Source organism: Macrotis lagotis, chromosome 4, assembly GCF_037893015.1.
Source record: "Macrotis lagotis isolate mMagLag1 chromosome 4, bilby.v1.9.chrom.fasta, whole genome shotgun sequence".
NCBI lineage: Eukaryota > Metazoa > Chordata > Mammalia > Peramelemorphia > Peramelidae > Macrotis > Macrotis lagotis.
Window position 1 is genome coordinate 69210327 of NC_133661.1, and position 22419 is coordinate 69232745.

Genomic DNA, 22419 nt, shown 5'->3' on the forward strand with positions numbered 1-22419 from the left:
AAAGTCAGGAACAGATGCCCAAGTCAATGCTATCTCCACAATTACATATGAAATGCTCTGACTTTTTAAGAATGCCAGGAAAAGATTTTGTTGCCTCCATTAGTGGTACTTCCCTCTGCACGCATATCACTGTATTTGGTAATTTTAATTTTAGATTCTTAAGTTAGGGCTTGTGAGTTCAGATAGACCGATAAAGAACAATTGGTAATGTCATTACCAGATAATATTCTCAGCTTCAGTTCCCCTGACTACATTGACTCCATCTTCAAGTCTCTCAAGCTCAAATAGAGGTGCTGTGTTTAATTCTAAAAGGGAGATAGCATTTTGCCCTTTAGGGTCTTCCAAGCAGGGCTTCTTAGAACTAAGCTCACTAATTTACCTTCTCAATGGTAAGATCTAGTTTTCATTGTGTCTTTGTACCCCCCCATGTTTAGCGCATTTCCTTGCCCATAAATATTTGTTGGATTGGATTAGATCAGATAAATATTTTACTCCTATCTAAAACTCAACCATTCTTAAACCACTTGAGAAAATCCTTTCCTTCGGGTCCTTTCCTAGGTTTCATCAAAAATAGATCTCTCTCTCTCTCTCTCTCTCTCTCTCTCTCTCTCTCTCTCTCTCTCCCACCACCAACTCATCCTCAGATAAGCATAGAATCTCCTGTCCCAGTACAGTGTCCCCAATAGTCAATCAATGTCATCACCCTAAGTTGAGCAGCCACTATGTTCAAGCAGTAAAATAAACCTTCCTTCCAGAAGCATATCATGAGACTGACTGTGCAGAACACATTAGTTTACTATATCACATGAAATTTATGGTCTAACCCAAACTATTTGACTGTTTCTTTGTCATCCTTTGATGGAAAAAAAGGTCAGTATTAAGGAAAGAGAACAGAAACGAGAATGGGGATATCTGAGTTCCAGTCTTAGCTCAACTTAATCTAGCCATGTTGACAAAAATCAATGAACCTCCCTGAGAGATAAGTGTATCTAATCTGGGGGCAGCTAGGTGGCGCAGTCAATAGAGCACCAGCCCTGGAGCCAGGACAACTGAGGTCAAATCTGACCTCAGATACTCAATAATTACCTAGCTGTGTGACCTTTGCCTTGCAAAAAAACAGACCAAAAAAAAAAAAAAAAAGAATATGTATTCTGGCTCATTATTCATGGTGGTTATGAAGATCAAAGGATTTAGTATTTATGAAGAAGCCTTGTTCATTGAAAAGTATTATTCAAATAAAGAATCATTAACCTCAGCAGAAGGTTCAATGTCCTGAATAAAGTGGCTTTATTTGACACATAACACATAAAAATTAAAGTTGGGTTCCCCAATTGTCTGACCATTTTCCTGGATGTCACTCAAAGGCTTTGCCCTAAATATCGTGGCTTAGATCCCACACAGCAGGCTTGTATAACTAGTACAAGGTCATTTCTATATGGGTGCCCCTATCAATTATGAAGCTATCATCAGGAGGCCGCTGCTCCAAGACACATGGAAACAAGGAGCCATGCAACTGAGCTTGGAGTGTAGCTAACCTCAGTGATATCAGACTTACCAACGCCAACAGATGTAAGAGTTTTTAGACTGAAAAATGTAATAGTTATTCTCCATCTCTAAAGCAGGTTCAAGAAATGGATTGGATTCAGGTTAGATATCAGAGAGAATTTGTTTACATTGGAAAATGCCCTTCAAACAATGGAGAGGGTCACCAAGGGAGGCTGTGGAATCTTCTTTTTAAAAAAAAGAAAAAAAATTCTGATCTAAAACAAAATCTGAGTCAGCTGTAAGGCCAGACTTAACATCCTCCCAAGGTCCCCTCTATTCTCTAAGCCAATAATTGGTTTCTCATGATATTTGCCAAAAGTTCATGGGATCTGTTGAAACTTCAAAGATGATTTGCAAGGAAAAAAACACTCTGAGTATGGCAAGTGGACTCCGTGTGTGTTTGTGTGTGTGTGCGTGTGTGTGTGTGTGTGTGTGTGCGCGCGCGTGTGTGTGTGCATGTACAAAAGGGTGAGAAAGCAAGTGAAAAAAAAAAGAAATGCCACAGTGTGTACATATGCTTACTTATGAGTTCATGAGAATGCTTGTATGGACTTGAGGATATAAGAGTATATAGGAATGAATAGTTGGATGAGAGTCTGTAAACACAAGTGTGTGAACAAGAATGTTCATGGAAGTCACCAGGCATCCCTGGAACTTCTCTTAGCAGAAGTATTCATTGACTAAACTTTCTATCTTGGATGGTGCATATGAATCCACACTAGAACGCAATGAGAGTAACCTGTCTCCCTCCTCAGGGCTGTCCCTGGCCAAATCCTCCACTCCGTCTTCACCAGGGCCTAGTCTCTCAAATGTGACATATGAACCCTGGTTCTCATCCTTCTTCCTCAATCGGAATTTCTGGTAACGTCTCTTTAGGGACCCACAGCAGACAAGCAAGGTCAGAGGCACAGCAATTACGCTCGCTATGCTAATCACCACAATGTTTATGAGTCTTTGGGTACCTTCAGCATCAACCACCTCATCCGTGGAGAAGATGATACACTGTTCCTTCTTGGGGACCAGGCCACGCACACAGACACAAGCTACATACTTGGTTTTTGGCATAAGACCCTCAATGGTGACCTTGGTTTTCCCAGGGTCTACACTGACCCTCTTCATATCCTTCTCCCCAAAGATGGCATAGAGTATGCTGAACATGGTGTTGTTTCCAACCTGGGGGGCTTTCCACACCAAGGTCACACTGTGGTAAGTGTCCCCTACCACCTTAACTGATTTTACTGTTTGAGCTGGTTCCAACTGATTCAATGGTAGGTCCTTGGCTCTATCAACCTGTTCTGCCCCAAAACTCCCAATTGAAAGTTCTCCCAGGGCATTCATGTGGAAATGTTGAAGAGCAGGATTCTTTTCATAGTCGGGGCGTGTGGGCCTGGCCACCAGAGAAGACAGACCAGAGGTAGTGGAGGCATACCTTGCCACTAGCTCATTGTAAGCTGCAGCTTCTACTCCCTGAGCCTCCCCTGGCCACGACCTAACTGTGGACCCTTGGGGCTCAGCAGTGGTTTGAGCCTCAGTGATAATGAGGGAGACAGATGCTTCAGTGGCCCCCAAAGAATTTTTGGCTTTGCAGATATATTCTCCAGAGTCATGGTGGGATACTTCAGGCAAGCCCAGAAGAGACCAGCTCATGCCATCACTGGAGGTTTCTTGATGCACTGAAAAAAAAGAGTGAGAGAAAGTCATGCATAGGAGACCCAAAGAAAGTGAAGGCAATTTGATCTTTACCCCTCTACAGGGGAATTAATTCAAGAGTTATCTGGATTACTTCTAGGTGGGACCCATCTCTGGCTGACATCAGCCTGATATCCCTCAATGAAGCCAGGTATCATGAGATGGTGAACATGAATAAACCCAAGGTATTATAGAGCTAGGTGGTATAATGGAAAGAGCAATAGGAGTCAGAAGGCTTTGTTATAGCCCTAGCTATGCCATTCTCTGTCCAAGTGACTATGGGCAAGTTATTTAACCTCTCTGAGCTCCAGTTTCTTCATCAATAAACTCAGAATAATAATACCTTTTCCATCTACCTTGAAGAGCTATGAGGATCATATAAAATAAGGTTGGCATATACACTGAGTAAAAGAGGTACAATATGTTACAAACTATCAAGCTATACTAATATAAAGAAGGGTTTTTAATTATAGTTATTATAAAGTCAACCATTTTTTGTCATTCTCACTATTTACATTGTTTCAGAGCTATTTAACCAGATGTCACCATCTTGAACCCAACATCTGGACCATAATTGTCATAACTAGATTTCATGGATTTCATAGAACCAATATGACTCTTGGCAAGATTGCCCCCAAACTTTTCCCAGGTATGTGGAAGTACATTGAATTACATTTCCCTAACTAAATCCTTACTAAAGCTCAGCTCCCTAAACTGGAACTGATTACTTTCCAAAACTAGAAGTCTATGAACATAGAGTTACCCGGTTATTGTAACTCACCTGTCCCATTGAGCTGATGTCCATCAGCTCTTCTCCAGATGAGCTCTGGACTGGGCACCCCAGTGGCCCCACAACGCAAGAACACAGTGCTACCCAGAAGGGTCTTGACCTTGGCCACTGAAGTATAAACTTCAGGACGTTGACACTTCCTGAGTTCCAGCTGGCTGAAGGCAACTCCAGCCAAACTCCAAGGAGTAGAACACTTCAGCTTTGGATCAATGAAGGCCATATGTGGAATTGGGAGGTGTAGGATCTGGACCATTTCATACAGACTACAGTCACACACCCAGGGGTTGTCCTGTAGACCTGGAAAGGGAAAATAAAACAAGCATCTCATCCTCTTTCCATACTCCTGATACATTGCCTCCTATCCTCTTCATTCAATATACTCTTGAAAGGTGAGAGCCTCAAGGAATAGTCACTTTTTCAAGCCTCTGACTGAGCTCCAAGCATTTTAATAGTAATAGTAGTTGCTGTTGTTGTAGAAATTGATACTTATATAGAACTTTCTGGAATTTGAAAAATACTTTATATATATATTATTCCATTTAAATTTCACAAAACTTTCTGTAAGTAATAAGTACAACTGGTAGGCCTAGATGAGGAAACTAAGGCTCACAGAAATTAAATGACTTTTTTGTAGCCACATAACTAGTAAATAGCAGAAATGGGACTCAAAGTCTTACAGACTCCAAATTTGAGACTTTATTCACTATATCTATATGTCCATTATTTTGTGGCACCCTTGACTCAACATGCAAACTTAGAGAATTTGCTCTTTTTAGTATTTCTCTATCCCTGAGGTGGTACTGAATGAACCCTCCACATTCTTCTTCCTAAGATAATATATTTGTCAAATGACTGTCTAAAATTAGGGTTGATTCCTCTACCAGCCAGGGATCTCAGTGGATAAGTCTTCATGCTAGGACAGAACCAGGGGCCATAGTTTTATTGTCACCATGGTCCAACTCACTGACCTAACTAGCCCAAACACCATAGAAAAAAAGCAATATTCCTTCTCAAAATCTTTGAATTAAAAATTACCCAATCAAGGGGAGAAAACTAAGACAAAATGCCTTATTCAGAGGGAAAGTTGATTTTCCCAGGGTCACACAGGTAATAAATAGCAGAGTTGGTCTTCAAAGCTATGAGAGAATGCAAATTAACATTGCAAAGTAAGAACTACTGAGAAGAAATGTCATATGACTATAGAATCATGGGTCTAGATAGGGAAGCTCAATGTTTCTTTCTATTTGACATTTTCTTTCACAAAGTCTATTCTGCGAATCCTGACCCTAAAATACTCCAGGCTGGTCTGAGTCTTCTATTGTGAAAGGCCACTGAATTAAGCAACTTCTTCAAAAGCACAGCCTAACATTTTTCTAACTCTTACAGTCAACATCCATAGGTCTGCTCTCTAAGATACTAGCTGAAAAACCTGACCCTTTTCAACCTGTTCTTGACACTTAGCTGGTTACTCCAACATAAACTATGATCTTCTTCCAGGTTCCTCCTGCAGAGGTAATTCAAGCTCCCTAAATTAATTTAGCACTTCATCAATTATAGTTTGCCCCAGAGCTTTTTAACCAGATGTCACCATCTTGAATCCAACATCTGGGCCATTACTGTCATAGCCAGATTTTTGTGGAATTCATAGATCCTACAGGACTCCTGGCAAGAGTGCCCTCAAATCTTTCCCAGGTACATGGCCATACCTCTAGCACAAGGTTATATTTCCCTAACTAGCAAATTTGATCCTTCCTAAAGTTCAGCTCTCTGAGCTTTATCTAGAATGAAGCTATGTAAGAGCCATTGATTATATTATTATAGAAAAGCTACTAGTTTTGGAGTAAGAGTTCAAAAACTAGGGGCGGCTAGGTGGCACAGTGGATAGAGCACCGCTCCTGGAGTCAGAAGTACCTGAGTTTAAATCTAGTTTCAGACACTTAATAATGACCTAGCTGTGTGGCTTTGGGCAATCCACTTAACCTCATTTGCTTACAAAAATAAAAAAACTTAAAAAAAAAGAGTTCAAAAACTAGGTATGTACAGACAGTAAATATACCACTGGTGTGACTTTGATCAAGTCAGTTACTTCTGGGCCTCACTTCTGTCAAAATAAAAGAATCTGAATATCTTCTCTGAATATCTTCCAATTCTAAGTCCCAGGAGCCTATGAATGAGAGGGATACTTCTTAAGAGAGATTACGATGGTAGTGGCTAGGTAGTGGAGAGAGAGAGAGAGAGAGAGAGAGAGAATGATGAAATAAGGAAAAGAATCTTAAGTCAAAGGATCTGGGTTCTAGTCCTGACTATGCTAAATAGCTATATGACTTTGAACTAGTCATTTAAATACTCTGAATATAAAGTTCTTCCTCAGAAAAGTAAAGGATTTGGTCTAAATCAAGGTGCCTGTGAACCTTTAAAATTATTTATTTTATGTTTTTTTATTTTTATTTTTGTAAGGCAATGGGCTTAAGTGGCTTGCCCAAGGCCACACAGCTAGGTCATTATTAAGTGTCTGAGATCAGATTTGAACTCAGGTACTTCTGACTCCAGGGCTGGTGCTCTATCCACTGTGCCACCTAGCTGCCCCTAAAATTATTTCTTTTAATATAGCTATATTTCAGTATATCTAGTTTGCTTGGTAATACAATGCATTTCATTTAATGCATTTAAAGGCTTCACCAATCTAAAATAAGTTTAAGAAGCCTGAGACCAGATGATCTTTGCAAGGATTCTCTTTTATGCTTTGCCTGAATTCCCCAAAGCACTTTGTACAAAGAGAGATGTCCAGTAGTAGGTCCTAAGACAGATGTGTCAATTGACTGGCTGAGTTCATTCATTTGACAAGCTTTTATCAAGGGCCTACTGAGCACTTCTCCTAGTCCTGTCTTTCTGTGTGTTTGAAAGTTGCTATTATGCTCAGTCTAGACTGCTTGACTGCTCTTACCCAGGATGATCTTGGAGTTATCATTGGGGAAAAAAGGACCAGCCTGCAGGTGAGACCAGATGGTAAGGAGCTGCTGGGGGAGACGCATCAGCTGATTGCTGGAGAGGTCCAGGAAAGTGAGGTTCCTTACATAGCGGGCAGCCTCTGCGGATACGGTTGAGAGGCGGTTCCCATGCAGATCAAGCAGTCTGAGCTGTGGGGTATCCCCAAGAGCTCCCCAGGGGAAGGATACCAAATTATTCCCAGGGAGGCGCAGCTCTCGAAGCCTCCGCAGGCCCCGCAGCATGACAGAACTGACACTGGTAATGGAATTATAGGGCAGCCACAGGTATTCAAGTTGAGTGAGCTGCTGGAGGGCATCCCCTGGCATTCTCCGGATGGATGTCTTCTCTATGCGAAGCTTGGAGGTGTCTGATGGTATCATCATGGGAGGGAGGGTCATCTCAGGGTCATTACACAAAACCACTCTGGATCAGATAGAAGGGGGGGGAGTCAAAATATCAAGATTTAGTGATAATCCCATGCCATTCTAGTTTCATATGCCAATAGCTTCTAATGATGGAGTCAGTACATTGTACCAAAACTCTTTATTTTTCTCATAAATAGTCTAATAAATAAAAATACAATAAGTATTGTAGTCCTAACCATTCAATAAATTCCACAAATATTTAAAAAGCACTAAGAAAGCACCATGTAGAATTCAAAGAAATAGCACAAAGGCCCTTCCCTTAAAGAGCAAATAGTTCCTCAAGAGCTAACAAAATCATAGAATCTCAGATTTAAAAAAGACAGCCAAAGCCATCTTTCTAGTCCAAATCTTACCTGTTAAGAATCCCTTCTTCAACAACCTTCAATAAGTTAGAACTTGATGATCTCCAGAGGAGAAGTCACCATCTCCCAAGGGAGACCATTCCATTTTGGGATAGCTCCAAATCATGAATCCCCAATCTGTCTCTCTGCCATATCACAGCATTGTTCCCAGTTTAGCCCTATGAGGCCAAACAAAATAAAATCCCTCTTCCACAGGGGAGCCTCCAAATACTTGAAGACAGGTATTAATATAATTCCTGTCTTCTCTTCTTCCACATAAATATTTTCATTTCCTTTGGCCAATCCTTTCATGGTATCCTGGTCACTCTTTTCTAGATATCATCCAGATTAACAATGGCCTTCCTAAAATATGTTGGCACAAAGCAGTTCATGTCTGACCTGGGCAAATTATAATAAGATTTTTACCTCAATCCTTAAAAGTAAGATCTGGGTTGTATAAATGGTATACATAGTAGATGCTTAATAAATTCTATTGATTAAAATAGAAATTATATATTTAAGATATCTACATGAAAAATTGAATAACAGTATGGTAATATTCAAAAAGCAGCCACCGTGCCACATGTCAAATGAATAGAACTAACACGATGCAATACAGGAACTTCAAAGAAAAAGAAGCCACAGTGGGTTAAGGATCTTAAAGCTATTCTCTTTATTCCCTCCCTGGAGTCCTTTTCTCACTTACAACCATGTCAGTTTTCAATCCATCAGCTGTATAGCTCGAGTCATTTTGCCCATAAGGACCTCATAAATTTTCATGTCTAGGTAAACCCCATAATATAGAAATATAAAATTTGACTAAGAGTTAGCAGACCCATATTTTAGTTTTGACTCTGGCATGAATCAGCTGTGTGACCCTAGATAAGTCATTTCCCTTTTTCTAGGTCTTAATTTACTCCTTTATAAAAAAAAGGGTTGAACTTAGTGATTTCTGTCAATCATATTCTCTTCTCCTAGATAGACTCTGTACTTTGGTATCCATGACCCTGCTCTCTCTTGGCTGTCTTCCCACCTTGGCACTCTTCTTTCTTAGCCTCCTTGGCTGGATCATCATCCTTTTCTCAGTCACTAAGTGGGGGTGTCCAAAGTTCTGTCCTGTTCTCTTCTCTCTTTCCCTTCTCTCCCTTGGTTATCTCCTCATCTATGATGGCTTTAATCATCATCTTTATGCAAATGACTTCCACATCAATATATTCTGGTCTTTCCTTAACTCCATTCTCTCATTACCAGTTGCCTGCTGAACATCTCCATCTAGTTGCCCCTTAAACTCAACATATCTAAACTAAAATTTCTAAATCAAGAGTCTGGTCATGTTGCCATTTCCAGGACATTTAAAACCCCCTGTAATCTGTCACTCACCTTCCTTTCCAGTTTTATTTTAAGCACTCTCAAAAATATGCTTCTAAGTGTTTAATAATCAACATTCTGAGGAAAGGGATTACTATTTGCTTGGCACAATTTTAAATTTAATCTGAATTAAAACTTCCTCTATCATCTTCTTAAGTTTAGAAATCAAGAAAAAAATAAACCAAACCATGATGTATAGTATTTACTCATTTCTAAGGTGTAGATGCTCACATTGAAATTTTAATGATCATTTCTTGGAATCAGTTTGAGCTGGCTCCAGCATGCCACTCCCTTTTATAGTCAAAGTTCCAATCAAATTGGTCTATCAACTATTCTCCATGTGCAACATTTCATCCTTTCCCTGAACACCTTTGAAAAAGTAGTTTCCTTATGTCTATAATGTTGTTTCTCCTCACTTCCCACTCTCAGAATCCTAGGTTTCCTTCAGAGCCTCTTCTGACATCATTAGCTGTTGTCTCTCTCCCTGAAACTGTTTTATACATACTTTATGTTTACTTATCTATGTCCAGATTGCAACCCCCATGCAACCCGTAAATTATGAGCTCTATGAGGGGAGGGCTGTTTCATTTTTTTCTGTTTCATTTTTTCAACCTAGTTTTCAACCTAGCTTTGGATACAGCAGGCACCAAACTCATGTTAGTTGGATTTAATGGCATCAATTGAATCTAAGATATTTTATGCATATAAAATTCTGTAATCCTAAAATTCCATGAAGGAAATTTCTCCCAGTCGCAAACTCTTCTAAACATCAAAGTATAGTGGAAAAAAAAAATAATGGACTAGGTAACAGGTCCTTCAGCTCCCTAGGTGACTGAGCAAATTACTTAGTAGCTTTTGGCCTCATTTCATTTATCTGTAAAATAAGAATTAAAAATATTTGACATGTCTTAGGACATTTGAAGTGTTCTTTGTAAAAATGAATGATTAAGAGCAGCAGTTTCTTGGATCCTCTTTGGAGTCATACTTGCTCATTCTGACTAACCCTCTGCAGCAAACAAATCAAAGATTTCCTGTAAACATCTGGTTGAGTGTTTTCCCCTGGCCTTCTCCAGGGCATGCTGGGAAGCCTATCAACATCACGGCTCCATTTTCCCTCCTTTCCTTTTAGTTCCCTTCCCTGGTTATTTCTAGGATTTTGAATAGAGAAGATAATAGGGTTTCCTAGTCTTTTCAATAATTTTCCTTATAAAAAAAATAGTATCAAAGGGATACATTAGGTCTAAGCAATAGGAATTGCTATCATCAGAACAGTAACTGGCAATTTTGGATCCATAGGACCCAGAATCATCCCTGGAACACAGACCTTTGTGAGGAAGACAGAGAACCCAAGATATTGGCTCCTATGGGGTAAATCCTAGGACAACAAAAAGTTGCTTCTGGAGAAGCCACTGTCTGGGAAAGAATGGGAGAGAATTAAATCAGTGATAAGTCCTAGTTTAGCTAATTACCTTGTTAATTTACTAATTTCTAGGCTGATAAGGGAACAAACAAAAGTGCCATCAAAGTGTAAATGATTTATATTTTTAAATTATACAATCTTTTTTATTTAAATTGTAAGGTTATATTTTTACACTTATAAATTTCTGGTATCAGGTGCCCTGAAGGAGCTATATCTCTAGATTTCATAAACTTTTTTCATAAAGTTGCTCTATCTCAATAAAGAAACTTCTCTCCCCTTGGGCACTTGGGAGGGGAGGTAAGAGGGGAGGAAACTAATCTGATTCTCTGCTGCAATCAATAAGAATTCCAAAGCATTCCTTAATTGTGATATTCTAACAAACATTTAGTTAAAAAGAAATGATCTCAGTTTAGTGTCATTGTGAAATGAGAGTATAAGCAAAATTGAGGCAGAGAAATAGAATTGTCCAAAAATGGAAGAGACTGCCTCCTGAAAGAGTGGGCTTCCAGTCACTGGGAGTATTTAAGTAGAGGTTAGCTGGCCATCTGTTCAGAAATCCATTGTTCAAGAGATTAGTCCATGGACTGACTGAGAGATAGTTGGAACAGATCACTTCAAATATACCTCCTGAATCTCAGCATTTAGAATTTCATGATATTTCCTTTGCTTCCTGAGTTTAAAGGGCTTATGCTAAAATACTATCTCAGATCTCTAGACCGTGTGAAATGTTCCCACTAGGAGACTTCTACCTGATTGCTTCACCTGTTCTCTCCAAAGTCTATATTTGTGAGGTGATTGTGTGGAATGTGGAGAATTTTCCATGGGACCCAAGGATGACCAGGGTGGGAAAAGAGGGAGGGGAAGGAAGGACTGTTTCCCTAGGAAAAGGGGTGGGGGAGAAAAAATTCAGAAAATTTGCTATGCCTTACCAACCCGATGGCAGAGGGAAGGAACAAGCAATTATCAAGGATCTACCAAGTGCTTTACAAATAGTGTCTCATTTGATTATCATGAAATTTGCTTATCAAGAAATACCTCCTAGGTCTTAGGGTCTCCAGTAGTATGAAATCAGAATGGGTTTTCGAAATGGAATTTCGAGCTGAAATGGACATTAGAGACTTATCAGTCTAACACCTTTATTTTATGAATGAAGAGACTGAGACCCAAAGAGGTTAAGCAATTTGGCCAAAGTCAAACAGGTATGAATTGGAGCTAAAACTTGAACTTAGCCCTATGCAAAACCAATTGGTAAAAGCCAAACCAAAAAAGTAGGGTCCCTTCTATTCTGTTCCTTCCCAGACACAAGGCCCCCATTCTGAGAAGAGAAGGAAATTAGGTATTTGAGCAGTGCCTGAATGTTCCACTTACCTGTTTTTGGTGCCATCGCTGAGGCTATGTAGACTACAGCTACATTGGGAGGGACAGGAGCCAAGTGCTTGGGGAAGACCCCTGAAGGCCAGGTACCAGAGTACCCCCATGACCACCCACATGGCTCCAGTCTCCCCGATTCAGGGCCTGGACAGAGGGGCCCTTTTCCCCTAGTGTAGCTTCTCCAGCACCCGTCCCATCCCTTGAACTCCAGCTGCTGCAGCCTCCCTTCCCCCTCCTTCCTCTCTGTCTGATGCCATCGGATAAAAGGATAGGCTGCGGATTAAGGAAAGGAACTGGAGCTATTTTCATGTGGGTGCTTACTGCTTCCTGGAATATCCCATCTATGGAGGTGGGGGGAGGGTCTCCACTCAGCAAACAATTTCAAACAAAGATCCCTAAAAGATTTGATTAAGCTCAGTCTTGAAAAAAGGCAAGTAGGAGGCGATAGTGACTGTTGGTTTCGGGGTTCTCCAAGTAGGTAACCCTCTTGGTATCATAGGATTTAGAACTGGAAAGAACTATTGAGATCATTCTAGGCCAACTCTTTCACTTTGCAAAATAATCATTCTGGGGGCAGCTAGGTGGTGCAGTGGATAGAGCACCCCCTGGAGTCAGGAGGACCTGAGTTCAAATTCAGCATCAGACACTTGATAATTACCTAGCTGTGTGACTTTGGGCAAGTCACTTAACCCCATTGCCCTGCAAAATACACAAACAAAAAATGGAAAAACTTCATTCTGAGGCTTGAAAAAGATATGATTGGCATATGGTTGCCTACAAAAAAATGTAGAAATGTTTTCCTGAACTTGATCTGCCATCTCTATGCACTTGTCCAGGAATAAGAGTGGATAGAGATGGCAGACCAAGTTCAGACAGCAGCTATTAGTCCAGTTTGATTAGAACATAGATGGAAAGGAATGCTCTTAGATAAGGTGGGAATCAGATTGGAACCACATGGTAGGCCAGACCAAGAAGCTTACATTTTATCCTGGAAGCAATAGGCGATCACTAAGTTTTTAAATAGGGCAGTGACATTCCATCATTAGATGAACCAAAAAACATTTATAAAGCATCGAGTAGTTGTAGAGTCTTGTACAATGTACTAGGGATATAAAAAAATTTAAATGAGATATAACCTGGATTTCCTGCCAAACCTGGAACATTTTAAAGAAAATTCTCCTAAATGGTTGAGAGAAGGGGGGAAGGAGGGAGGTAAGAATTGGCTTATGAGTTTTAAAGAGAAAAGACATTCTGAGAGATAGACAGGAAAAAACAGTCAGTCATACAATCAGATATATGGTTCCAGATGCTCTTTGGAATTGACTTTAGGGAGTCTTTCAAAGCTCTTCAATATTTCCCTGATTTCCATGTTGTCCCCCTAAAAATTTGGAAAAATTTCCCATTGGATGAAGTCAGGGGCTCTGCCTTATAGTTGAAAAATAAAGTCTCTCCTCTCCAAAACTCTTACACCAACTCTGCCCCTAAAACAGTCATACAGGGAGACTTCAATATTATCTCCATCAATAAGGAGAACTTCATGAAAAATGCTCCAGGCTTGACTGGAAATCCAAGTTACAGATAAATTCTCTGACCTCAAGAACTTTTCATTGAAGGAAGAGTGAATAAGGACTATGCTAGTGGCAGGGGGTATAGATGCCACATCCAAACAATCTTAGTCCTCCAGTAGCTCACTCTTGCAGGGAAAGGCAAGACAAGGAACTCACAACCCAGTACTTTCCAGAACCCAGGCTCTTCATTCAACACAACTCAAGGTACCCCCTACTTTGGAGGAGGAAAACCATTAAAAGAGTGGCCAGTTCCTGATGGCACATACTTGTTATATATTTGTTATGAATTGCCTTTCATATTTGACTGTGAGCTCCTTGAGAGCAGAAACTAGGTTTTTTTTTTGGGGGGGGGGGTCTTTGTATCCCCAGGGTTTAGTAGAGTGACTTAATAAATGCTTGCTGACTTGACTTCTTGGCTTGACCTTCTTGGTAATAATAGTGTCAACCCTCCACAGGGTCCCTCTCCTCACTGATTTCCATAATACCTAGAACATCTAGAACCTTTTTAGCTCTTCTGGACTGAATCACCCAACAATAATCCCTCAAGGGTTACACACAGAATTCAGTATCCATTCACGAACACAATACAACCCATGGACCACAAGCACAACAAAAGTGGCAATTGATAAACTTGGCTTCATCTAGATGGTAAGCCCGCCTGGCATAATCAGTGAGATCTACACCTGGACAAACCTCAGCACAAAGCAGACCCAGAAACAGGCATGTACATTTAGGGCCTTGGGACTTTTCCTCCTGATAGAAGATAATGGAAATGCTTTTCATATGATAAGAATAAAAGTTAGAGGGATCTACTCTGTGACCTTTGGCTTCCAAAACCAGATTTTTTGCTTTAGAAAGTAAGAAAAAAAGAATGAAATGAAATAGATTCAATGAGGGATTATGCAATAAGGACCTGGCCATAGAAACTAAGGGACCTCAAATGCCTACAGAGCAGAAATATTAATGGAAGTAAGGTTGAATCTTCCCCTCCCAGGCCAGATTATTTTCCTTTTCATTAGCCCAGGGCCAGTGGAAACCAGAATAGGAACATCTTCCTGGTCACGAAGTCAAGAAGACCAGGGGCCAAATTCCATCCCCTATCCTTAGTAAGTGGGCAATTCCAGATAAGTGCATTTAATTTCCATGTGTGTCTAGCATCACTGTAAAATCTATCTACTCTTATAGGTTACAATATGCAAAGGAGGATGGAGTGGGATTACTGGGATTCCTGCTCTGCTAATGTATAAAAGTCAGTGACCAAGACCTATAGTTGAGTAGGTTCATGATGGAAACCTTGGTTTGAAAGAATTTAGAAAGTGTAAAAAGGGGGCAGCTAGGTGGCGTGGTTGATAGAGCACCAGCTCTGGAGTCAGGAGTACCTGAGTTCAAATCTGACCTCAGAAACTTAATAATTACCTAGCTGTGTAGCCTTGGGTAAACCATTTAACCCCATTGCCTTGAAAGAAACTAAAAAAAAAAAAAAAACAACCAGAAAGTGTAAGAAGGATTGGGTGTGTTCTGTTTGATCTCAGAAAGCAAAATTAGTGAATTAAAAGAAAGAAATTTAGGCTTGATCAGGAAAGCTTTCTAACAACCAGAGATACCCAAGTGGACCTGGAGACCTTGAAAGATGGTAGGTACTCCCTACTCAGAAGTCTTTAAGAAGAGTTATATAGAAGAGTTGACCAATTATGTTATAGTGACATTCCTTTTGTATATGTTAGATTAGGGTGACCACTGAGGTCCCTTCCAATTCTTCAATCCTGTGATTCTGGAGTGACACAACTAGAAAGTTCCCATTATGGTAAGAGTTTAAATCATCATATAATAATTAGAATAACATCCATAAATGGGATATGGGTTATGGAGCTGAAGGTTCAGAAACAGAAAGCTAGAGAGAGTGAAAGGAAAGTCAAAACCTATATTCGCCAAGTAGAGAGGACTGGTGAAAAAAAACAGGATACAGATTCAGACTGCAAGAATTTAGTAGATAAGTAGAAGGCAATAGGAGCCAAGAGTTCTCACAATTTTCTTCAGTCAATGTCATACAGGTATATGTATGATTTAGGAACAATCGGGTGTGTTTCAGTTTCCTCTGGATCCAGACCACCTGAATAGCTCCTATTGACAGCCCTCTCATTTGATTCTTGGCAGGATCCTTCTCTAGGCAGCAGGCATGACCCTGACTTTCTATTAATGTTATCTCTATAAAAGATGTGTGACTTTGGGCAAGTCCCCAGGCCCAAAGAGATTAACTCTGGTTTATAGTTTTTTTATCTCCCTTTCCAATGAGGAATAGAGTCACTCTACTCTGGTAGCACAACTCAGTCCTGATTATCAATCCAGTCCTTGGACTCCTGTCCTTAATCCTCTACCCAATAAAATGAACAATGTTCTTCTGTCCATTCCCACAAATGATGTATTATCCATTCAAAGAATATTTTCCTTCTGCTCCTTCTACTAAAGAGGTGTGATTTATGCAGTGGACACGTGGGTATTCCCCAGTTTGTTTTAAGGGAATGTCAACATCTGCAAAGCATGGAAGATATATCACAAAATCTAGCATTTTCTGCAATAGCCTTTGTGAGTCTGCATATGAACCAGTTCTTTGACAAGGAAGTTCATCTACTGTCCTAGAAAAAGAGAAAGAAATCTGAGGGGCAATGAAAGTTAGTGAATTGATGAGGTAGACTGTAAGACAGCATCCCATACTCTCACCAGTGATTTTGGAGAACTTAACACATTTGCCTTCAGTATTCCCCTCATGTAGAGCATAAGGATAGGAGGATGTGATAGTGGAACAAAATCGGGAGCAGTAGGAAAAAATGAGAGGTTCTGCTCTGATCTCCAATCTACACAGGTAAAAAATAAAATACTTAAACTGAGAATCTCTTCACCTTTCTTGAGTATTAGTTTTGTTACCTGTAAAATGAAAGGTATGGATTATATCAAGGGCTTTTAACCCTTCCCTCTGGCCATCTGATGAAACTTACAGACTTTTTCTCAAAATAGCATTTTTAAATAATTGAAGAAAATGTTCAATTTCAGTTAGAGGTGAATAAAAAAAAAAGATGCCACTTTTTTCTCATTTAAATTCATGGATCCCTTAAAATCTATCCACAGATCCCTTGGGGGTTCATGGATTCCTCATTAAGAACTCCTGAATTAGATGATTTCCAAAGTCTCTTCCAGTTCTAGAATTTTATATTTCTTTTTAAGAGAAGAATTGCAGAACCTCAAATTGGGAGGTTGTGACAGGAGAAGCATTCCTGGAGACTTGGTGAGGTCAGGAGATTGTGGGTATCACTTCCATGAGTGGTTTGAGGTCTCATGACTGGATCAGGATGGATAATACTTAGCAAGGAAGTTTCACTCACTGAACTCCAGGTATCCTCAATGTCTATCCTTAATGAATAACCTCCAGCTAAGGCTAACTGTCTTTCCATTGGTTAATTGTCAGATGACTTTTCAAGTGCTTCATTTTGTTTGAATGTTCAGTCTGAACTACTGAAATCAGAGTTAGTTGGTGTACATAACAACTGATCTAGGCTTGCAAGACTGAAATCTATGAGCTCATGAAGTAGGCAATCCACAGGAAGATAAACCCAGATTGATCTTTATGCTTCTGATGGAGTTTTTCCATGACTCAGCTAGTGAAGGTCCTTGCTGTGAGCCACTCTGCCCACCACATCTGGGATATGAGAACAAACTGCTGATGACCATTTAACAAGGGGGGAAAAAAACCAACCAAACAAAAAAAAACCCTACATGACTGTGTTTTGTGTCCTTCAGAAATGTTTCTTGTTCACATTCAATTTCACTCTATGTTTAGCATGGTTACAAATGTAAAACCTATATCAGATTGCTTTCTATCAGGGTCAGAGGAAGGGAAGGGAGAGAGGGAGAAAAATTATAAAACTCAAAACTTTGCAAAAAAAATGACTGGTAAGAACTACCTTTGTATGTAGTTGGAAATTATATTTAAAATATTAAAAAAAAAAAGAAATGGGGGCAACTAGGTGGTGTAGTGGATAGAGCACCAACCCTGGAGTCAGGAGGACCTGAATTCAAATTCGGCCTCAGACACTTAACAATTACCTAGCTGTGTGACCTTGGGCAAGCCACTTAACCCCACTGCCTTTCAAACCCCCCCAAAAAAGAAGAAAAGTGTATTGTTGTTTAGTCATTTCAGACTCTTTGTGATCCAATTTGAGATTTTCTTGGGAAGGAAATATTAAAAGCATAAAAAAAAGGAAATTGTTGTGAGATTCACTATGGAGGGCTTAAAGAACCAAGGAGTAGCATTTTGGGGAAGGGACCTTACTTTATGAGCAGTTCCTTAGGGGCTTTTCAAGGAACATATATATTTTTTAAGGCACCTTACCCATAGAGTTTTCTGGAAATCTCTGGGAGATTCTGGATGGTGGGCCAGAGAATACCAAGTGAGTAGTAGCACAAGGCAATTGTCCTGACCTGTGATGAGTAGGGGCGATGATGCCAAAGATATCATTGTCTCTGCTGCAAACCTGATACACCTAATACTGCTTCTGCTTGTGGTCACCTTTTTTTTTCATTGAGACCTATTATGAATTGAAAAGTCCTAGCATCATCCTCCACACAGACCTGAGACTAAGTTCTTCCTAGAAATCTACCAGATTTAGTCATGCCTTCAGAGAGCTATTATTGTTCATTTGTTTTGTTTTATCTCTTCTTCCTTTAGTGCCACCCATAAAGTATTTCTTTAATATCGAACTTCAAAGTTGCCTAGAAACAGACCTACCATCTTTTTGGTGTTAGAAGGCCTTCTAGAAAATATTAATGATCTTACCACCAAGGACTATAGTGAAAATAATACCACCTTGACCTCTTCCCCCATTCAAGTCGGGCTAGTTTTTCCTTAAAAGATTTTGGGATATTCCTCAAGACTTTATTGACTATTAGGACTAAGAGTCAACAGTAAGAGTTGATTCCACTTACTCCTCACCTTACTACAAATCAGTCAAGAGGATTTGGTCGTCTGTTAGATTTGGCAGATTATGATCATAATGCAGTCAAGATAGCTTAAGTAGAGTTGTCTTCAAAGTCTGTCATTGTTGAATAGCCCACTGCTAAATCTCTTTTTGTTAAGTGTTGAATGACTTGGGGAATCCAGTTTTGTGCTAATATTAAACATAAATTATCAGACTCAGTCTCAGTTCAGAACAGAGAAGGATCTCAAAGATTATCTAATTCAAGCCATTCTTGAATTAAAATCCTCTCCTTAATATTTTCAACTCCTCTTTAGCCCAGATCCTGAATATTTCCTGCCTACATAATCATTTTCCATTGACCCAGAATCATGACAAAACATGCCAGTTTCTCACAATTTGTGGGAATAGTTATTTAAATTACTCCAGGCTACTTTCCCAGATATCCAGAAGAGAGAAACAATCAGTAGGAGTCATATACTTCCCTAGATTTAAAAAAAAAACCCTTTATAATCCCAGACACACATGAATAGGTGTTTTGGATATGGAGACATCTGAATATCAAGGATGATCTCACTTGCCTGTCTGAAACTAAGCCCAGACAGGGTAGGATAGGTGTCACTGGTTCAACTATGTTACTTCCCTAAAGTCTTCAATGACTCACTGTTACCTGTAGATTATTTCAAAACCCTTCATTTGGCATTTAAATCCCTCTCTGATATAGTTCCTATATATCTTTCCCCTTTTATGTCACATTAGTCTCTTTCACACAATCTCAGTTTTCATCTGACTCGCTATGTTCCTGTTTATGACGTTTTACCTTGAACCTCTGTGACTCGGTACAAATCAATGTCTGTGTTTAGAATGTACTCCCTCCATACTGTCCTCTCTTAGAATCCTGCCTTCCTTATATGCTGACAGCCTGTACCAAACTCCACTCTTTGCTCCCTCCCTCTTTAAATTTATGTAATTTATATTTACTTCTCTGTGAGTATGTTGTATCCTCTAGATTAGATTCATTTGCCATGGCTGAGGACTGTCTGGGTGAGTTCCTTCATTTGGCTTCCAAAGCCTCTTAGAATGAGTGTTTAAGTTGTATTTAAAAAATATGTTCAGGGGTAGCTAAGTGGTACAGTGAATAGAATAGGTGCACTGCTCCTGGAATCAAGAGGACCTGAGTTCAAATCCAACCTCAGACACTTAATAATTACCTAGCTATATGACCATGGGCAAGTCACTTAAACCAATTGCCTTGCAAAAAAAAAAAGATATGTTCTTCAGTCGATCAATCAAGTCCTCAGGATAACTAGAGAAGGGAGGAAGATGCAGCAGTTATCCAAATCTCTGACCAGATTGGGATGATAGGAGAGCAGGTCCAAAGATGCCTTTGCAGCTTTCCTTTTTTTGTATTGGAAAAATCTCATCTCTGGCATATTAGAGATGGGCCTCCCCTTCAGAGACTCTGGTATTGTGGCTCATTGGGAGGAAGGTATTCTGTACTACCCCCATCTCCAGTTCTAGGTTGAAGGATTTCTGAGTACAAAAGTTGATGGAAGGATGAGAAGTGGATGGGATGGACTGAACTGTTTCCTAATTACCCACAATAGGATAATAAAGGTAATAGGAAGGATTCTACGATTCTATTATTTTAAGAGTTAGAGAGACTTTTGGACCCACACAGCTCTATGAAGTTTGAGGAAATGACTCTTTCAGGACTGAGATCAAATCCCACCTTCTGCAGAAATCATATACAGGCCCCTTCAACTATTAGTACCTTCTCTTTTAGCTTACTTTCCATCTTTCTGAATATACCCCATATGAACCTACTTCTTTGCACATTGACTCCCCCAATCTGAAATTTGAGCAGGGACTGTGGGGGTCTTTGACTTTCTTTGTATCCCTGGTAACACAGACCCTAGAACAAAGTAAGAACTTAAAAACTGATTTACATCCCTAGAGCAAGAAAAAAGAACATTCTAAGACAAAAATATATTCTAAGTTTTGTACCAAGAATCATAGTAACCGCAGATCAAACACTCTGAAACAGATTATGACTGTCATAATTTAAATAACTGGCAGTAGAGCTCTTTGAAGTATTAGTTCCATTTTGTCTTTGCATGCCCAACAACACTCACAAGCCCTACTTGCCATAGGAATTTGCTGAATTGAAATGAATTCTCAGACTTCCCAGGTTCAATGAACAAATCCTCAATTAGTAACTCCCTGATGCCCCTATTGTCTGGGGGCATGATCACTATATCTGTGGCATAAATGCCATGAGTCCCCATGGTTCCCAGGGAACCTACCAGTCTTAGAGCAAGGTCCCAGATCAGAGGCAAACTAAAACCCACAGGGGATGGTATAGGTCACCCACCTATACAAATGCACACCCATACAGAGGAAAAGGGGGAAAGGGTGATTCCAAAGAAGAAAGATTCTGAGAAAACTATGTGTAGGGATGTGTGGATAGAGGTGAGAAAACATATGAATGCACTGCTCAAATGTAGATTCAAATCTGTGGCATGCAGGTTTATATATTTACATGAGCATAGTTAGGTGGCTGAGTGGCATGTCTCTGCAGGCGTACGTTTTATGGAAGTAGATCTGCTCAGCAGGCAGAGATATGGTCAAAGGCGAGTAAGCAGGTGCCCAGAGCATGGCACCTGCAGTATAAGGAACTGGACTGTTCCCCACAGCAGGATCTTATCTTTGATTCTAGGTACAGATTGGAGGCTGCATGCAACATTAATAATGAAGAACCAGTGGTTAGAGAGGTACTGGTGATCACAAGCAAATCATAAACTACAAATCCATAATGAAAAAAAGGATTTCCTGTAATATAATTAGCAGGAAAGCAAAGTATTTTAGAGGTAATGTTTTTCCCCATTTAATAAAAAATTTTTGAATTGACTGAAGGGTAGGGATCATTCCCAATTTTCAGTAGGAATCTAAACAACAGAGAGGCTAAGTGTTTTGTCCACAGTCACACAGGAAGATTCAATGTTTCTCATGAAATCTTATTTTTATATATACTAGAAATGGAGAAATGTACATTGATTTATGTTTAATTTTTTGATATTTAAAAATTTTAAATATTAAATATTTTTTAAAATCATAAATATCAGAACTAATCTTACTTAAGTAGGGCTCAAGAATTACATTTTTCTGTCTCTCTAAAATAGCACTATCTCTGAGTACCACTAGGAAAAAAATTAGTATTTCTAGTTAGTCAAACAATTTCTTCCTTTCCAACTAAGCTATGGGATGATAACTAGCTTCACTAGATATTTCTTGGTCCTCGCCCCATATCTGCTACCAGCTCCACCACTCATTGGCTGAACACTTTTCTTTTCATTTTTTTTCTTTTTTTTTTTTTTAGGTTTTTGCAAGGCAATGGGGTTAAGTGGCTTGCCTAAGGCCACACAGCTAGGTAATTATTAAGTGTCTGAGGGCCGGATTTGAACTCAGGTACTCCTGACTCCAGGGCCGGTGCTCTATCCACTGCACCACCTAGCCGCCCTGAACACTTTTCTTTGAGATAATTTTTATATTAATAATTGGCTTTGTTACCAACAAATTATAGATACCTTAACAATACAAATGCTATTTTATAGGCATTAATGCTATCTTATTCAGTAGGGGGTTACAGTGTAATCTGGAGCAGGACTCTTTTTATGACCTCAGAGTTACCCCAATACAGACAGCTCTTCAAACAGCCCCAGCTCTGAAGGTAATAGAGCATCTCTCACTTCTTGGCCCCTTTCCTCTACCCATAAAGTAAACTAGAATAGAGTTTTCCATTCCTATTTATTACTGTTGACCTTGTTGTCATTCTTCTTCTCCAAAGAGACTCCAATGAACTCTAGTTCCTCTACTGGATCCACAACCATCTCTGATTGTGGGTCTTCCTTTGTTGCTGATGTTGACCACATCTTTGGATGAATCCC

General features: G+C 39.7%; 1 protein-coding gene across 2 annotated transcripts in view; it reads right to left on the reverse strand.

Moving 5' to 3' along the window:
• Positions 1–2004: 2004 nt before the first annotated feature.
• The window catches only part of LRIT1 (leucine rich repeat, Ig-like and transmembrane domains 1), a 31218-nt gene continuing 10803 nt past the window's right edge, over positions 2005–22419 (reverse strand). Inside the window, exons 1-3 of one of the 2 annotated variants that reach the window (XM_074233025.1) lie at positions 6969–7429; positions 4016–4321; positions 2005–3218 (exon numbers count right to left, since the gene is read on the reverse strand). In XM_074233025.1, the coding sequence (XP_074089126.1) occupies positions 2206–3218; positions 4016–4321; positions 6969–7410 (1761 nt within the window). In that variant the 5' untranslated portion in view covers positions 7411–7429 and the 3' untranslated portion in view covers positions 2005–2205. Of the gene's footprint in view, positions 3219–4015; positions 4322–6968; positions 7430–22419 lie in introns of those variants that run through there. The other variant, XM_074233024.1, reaches the window with a different exon arrangement.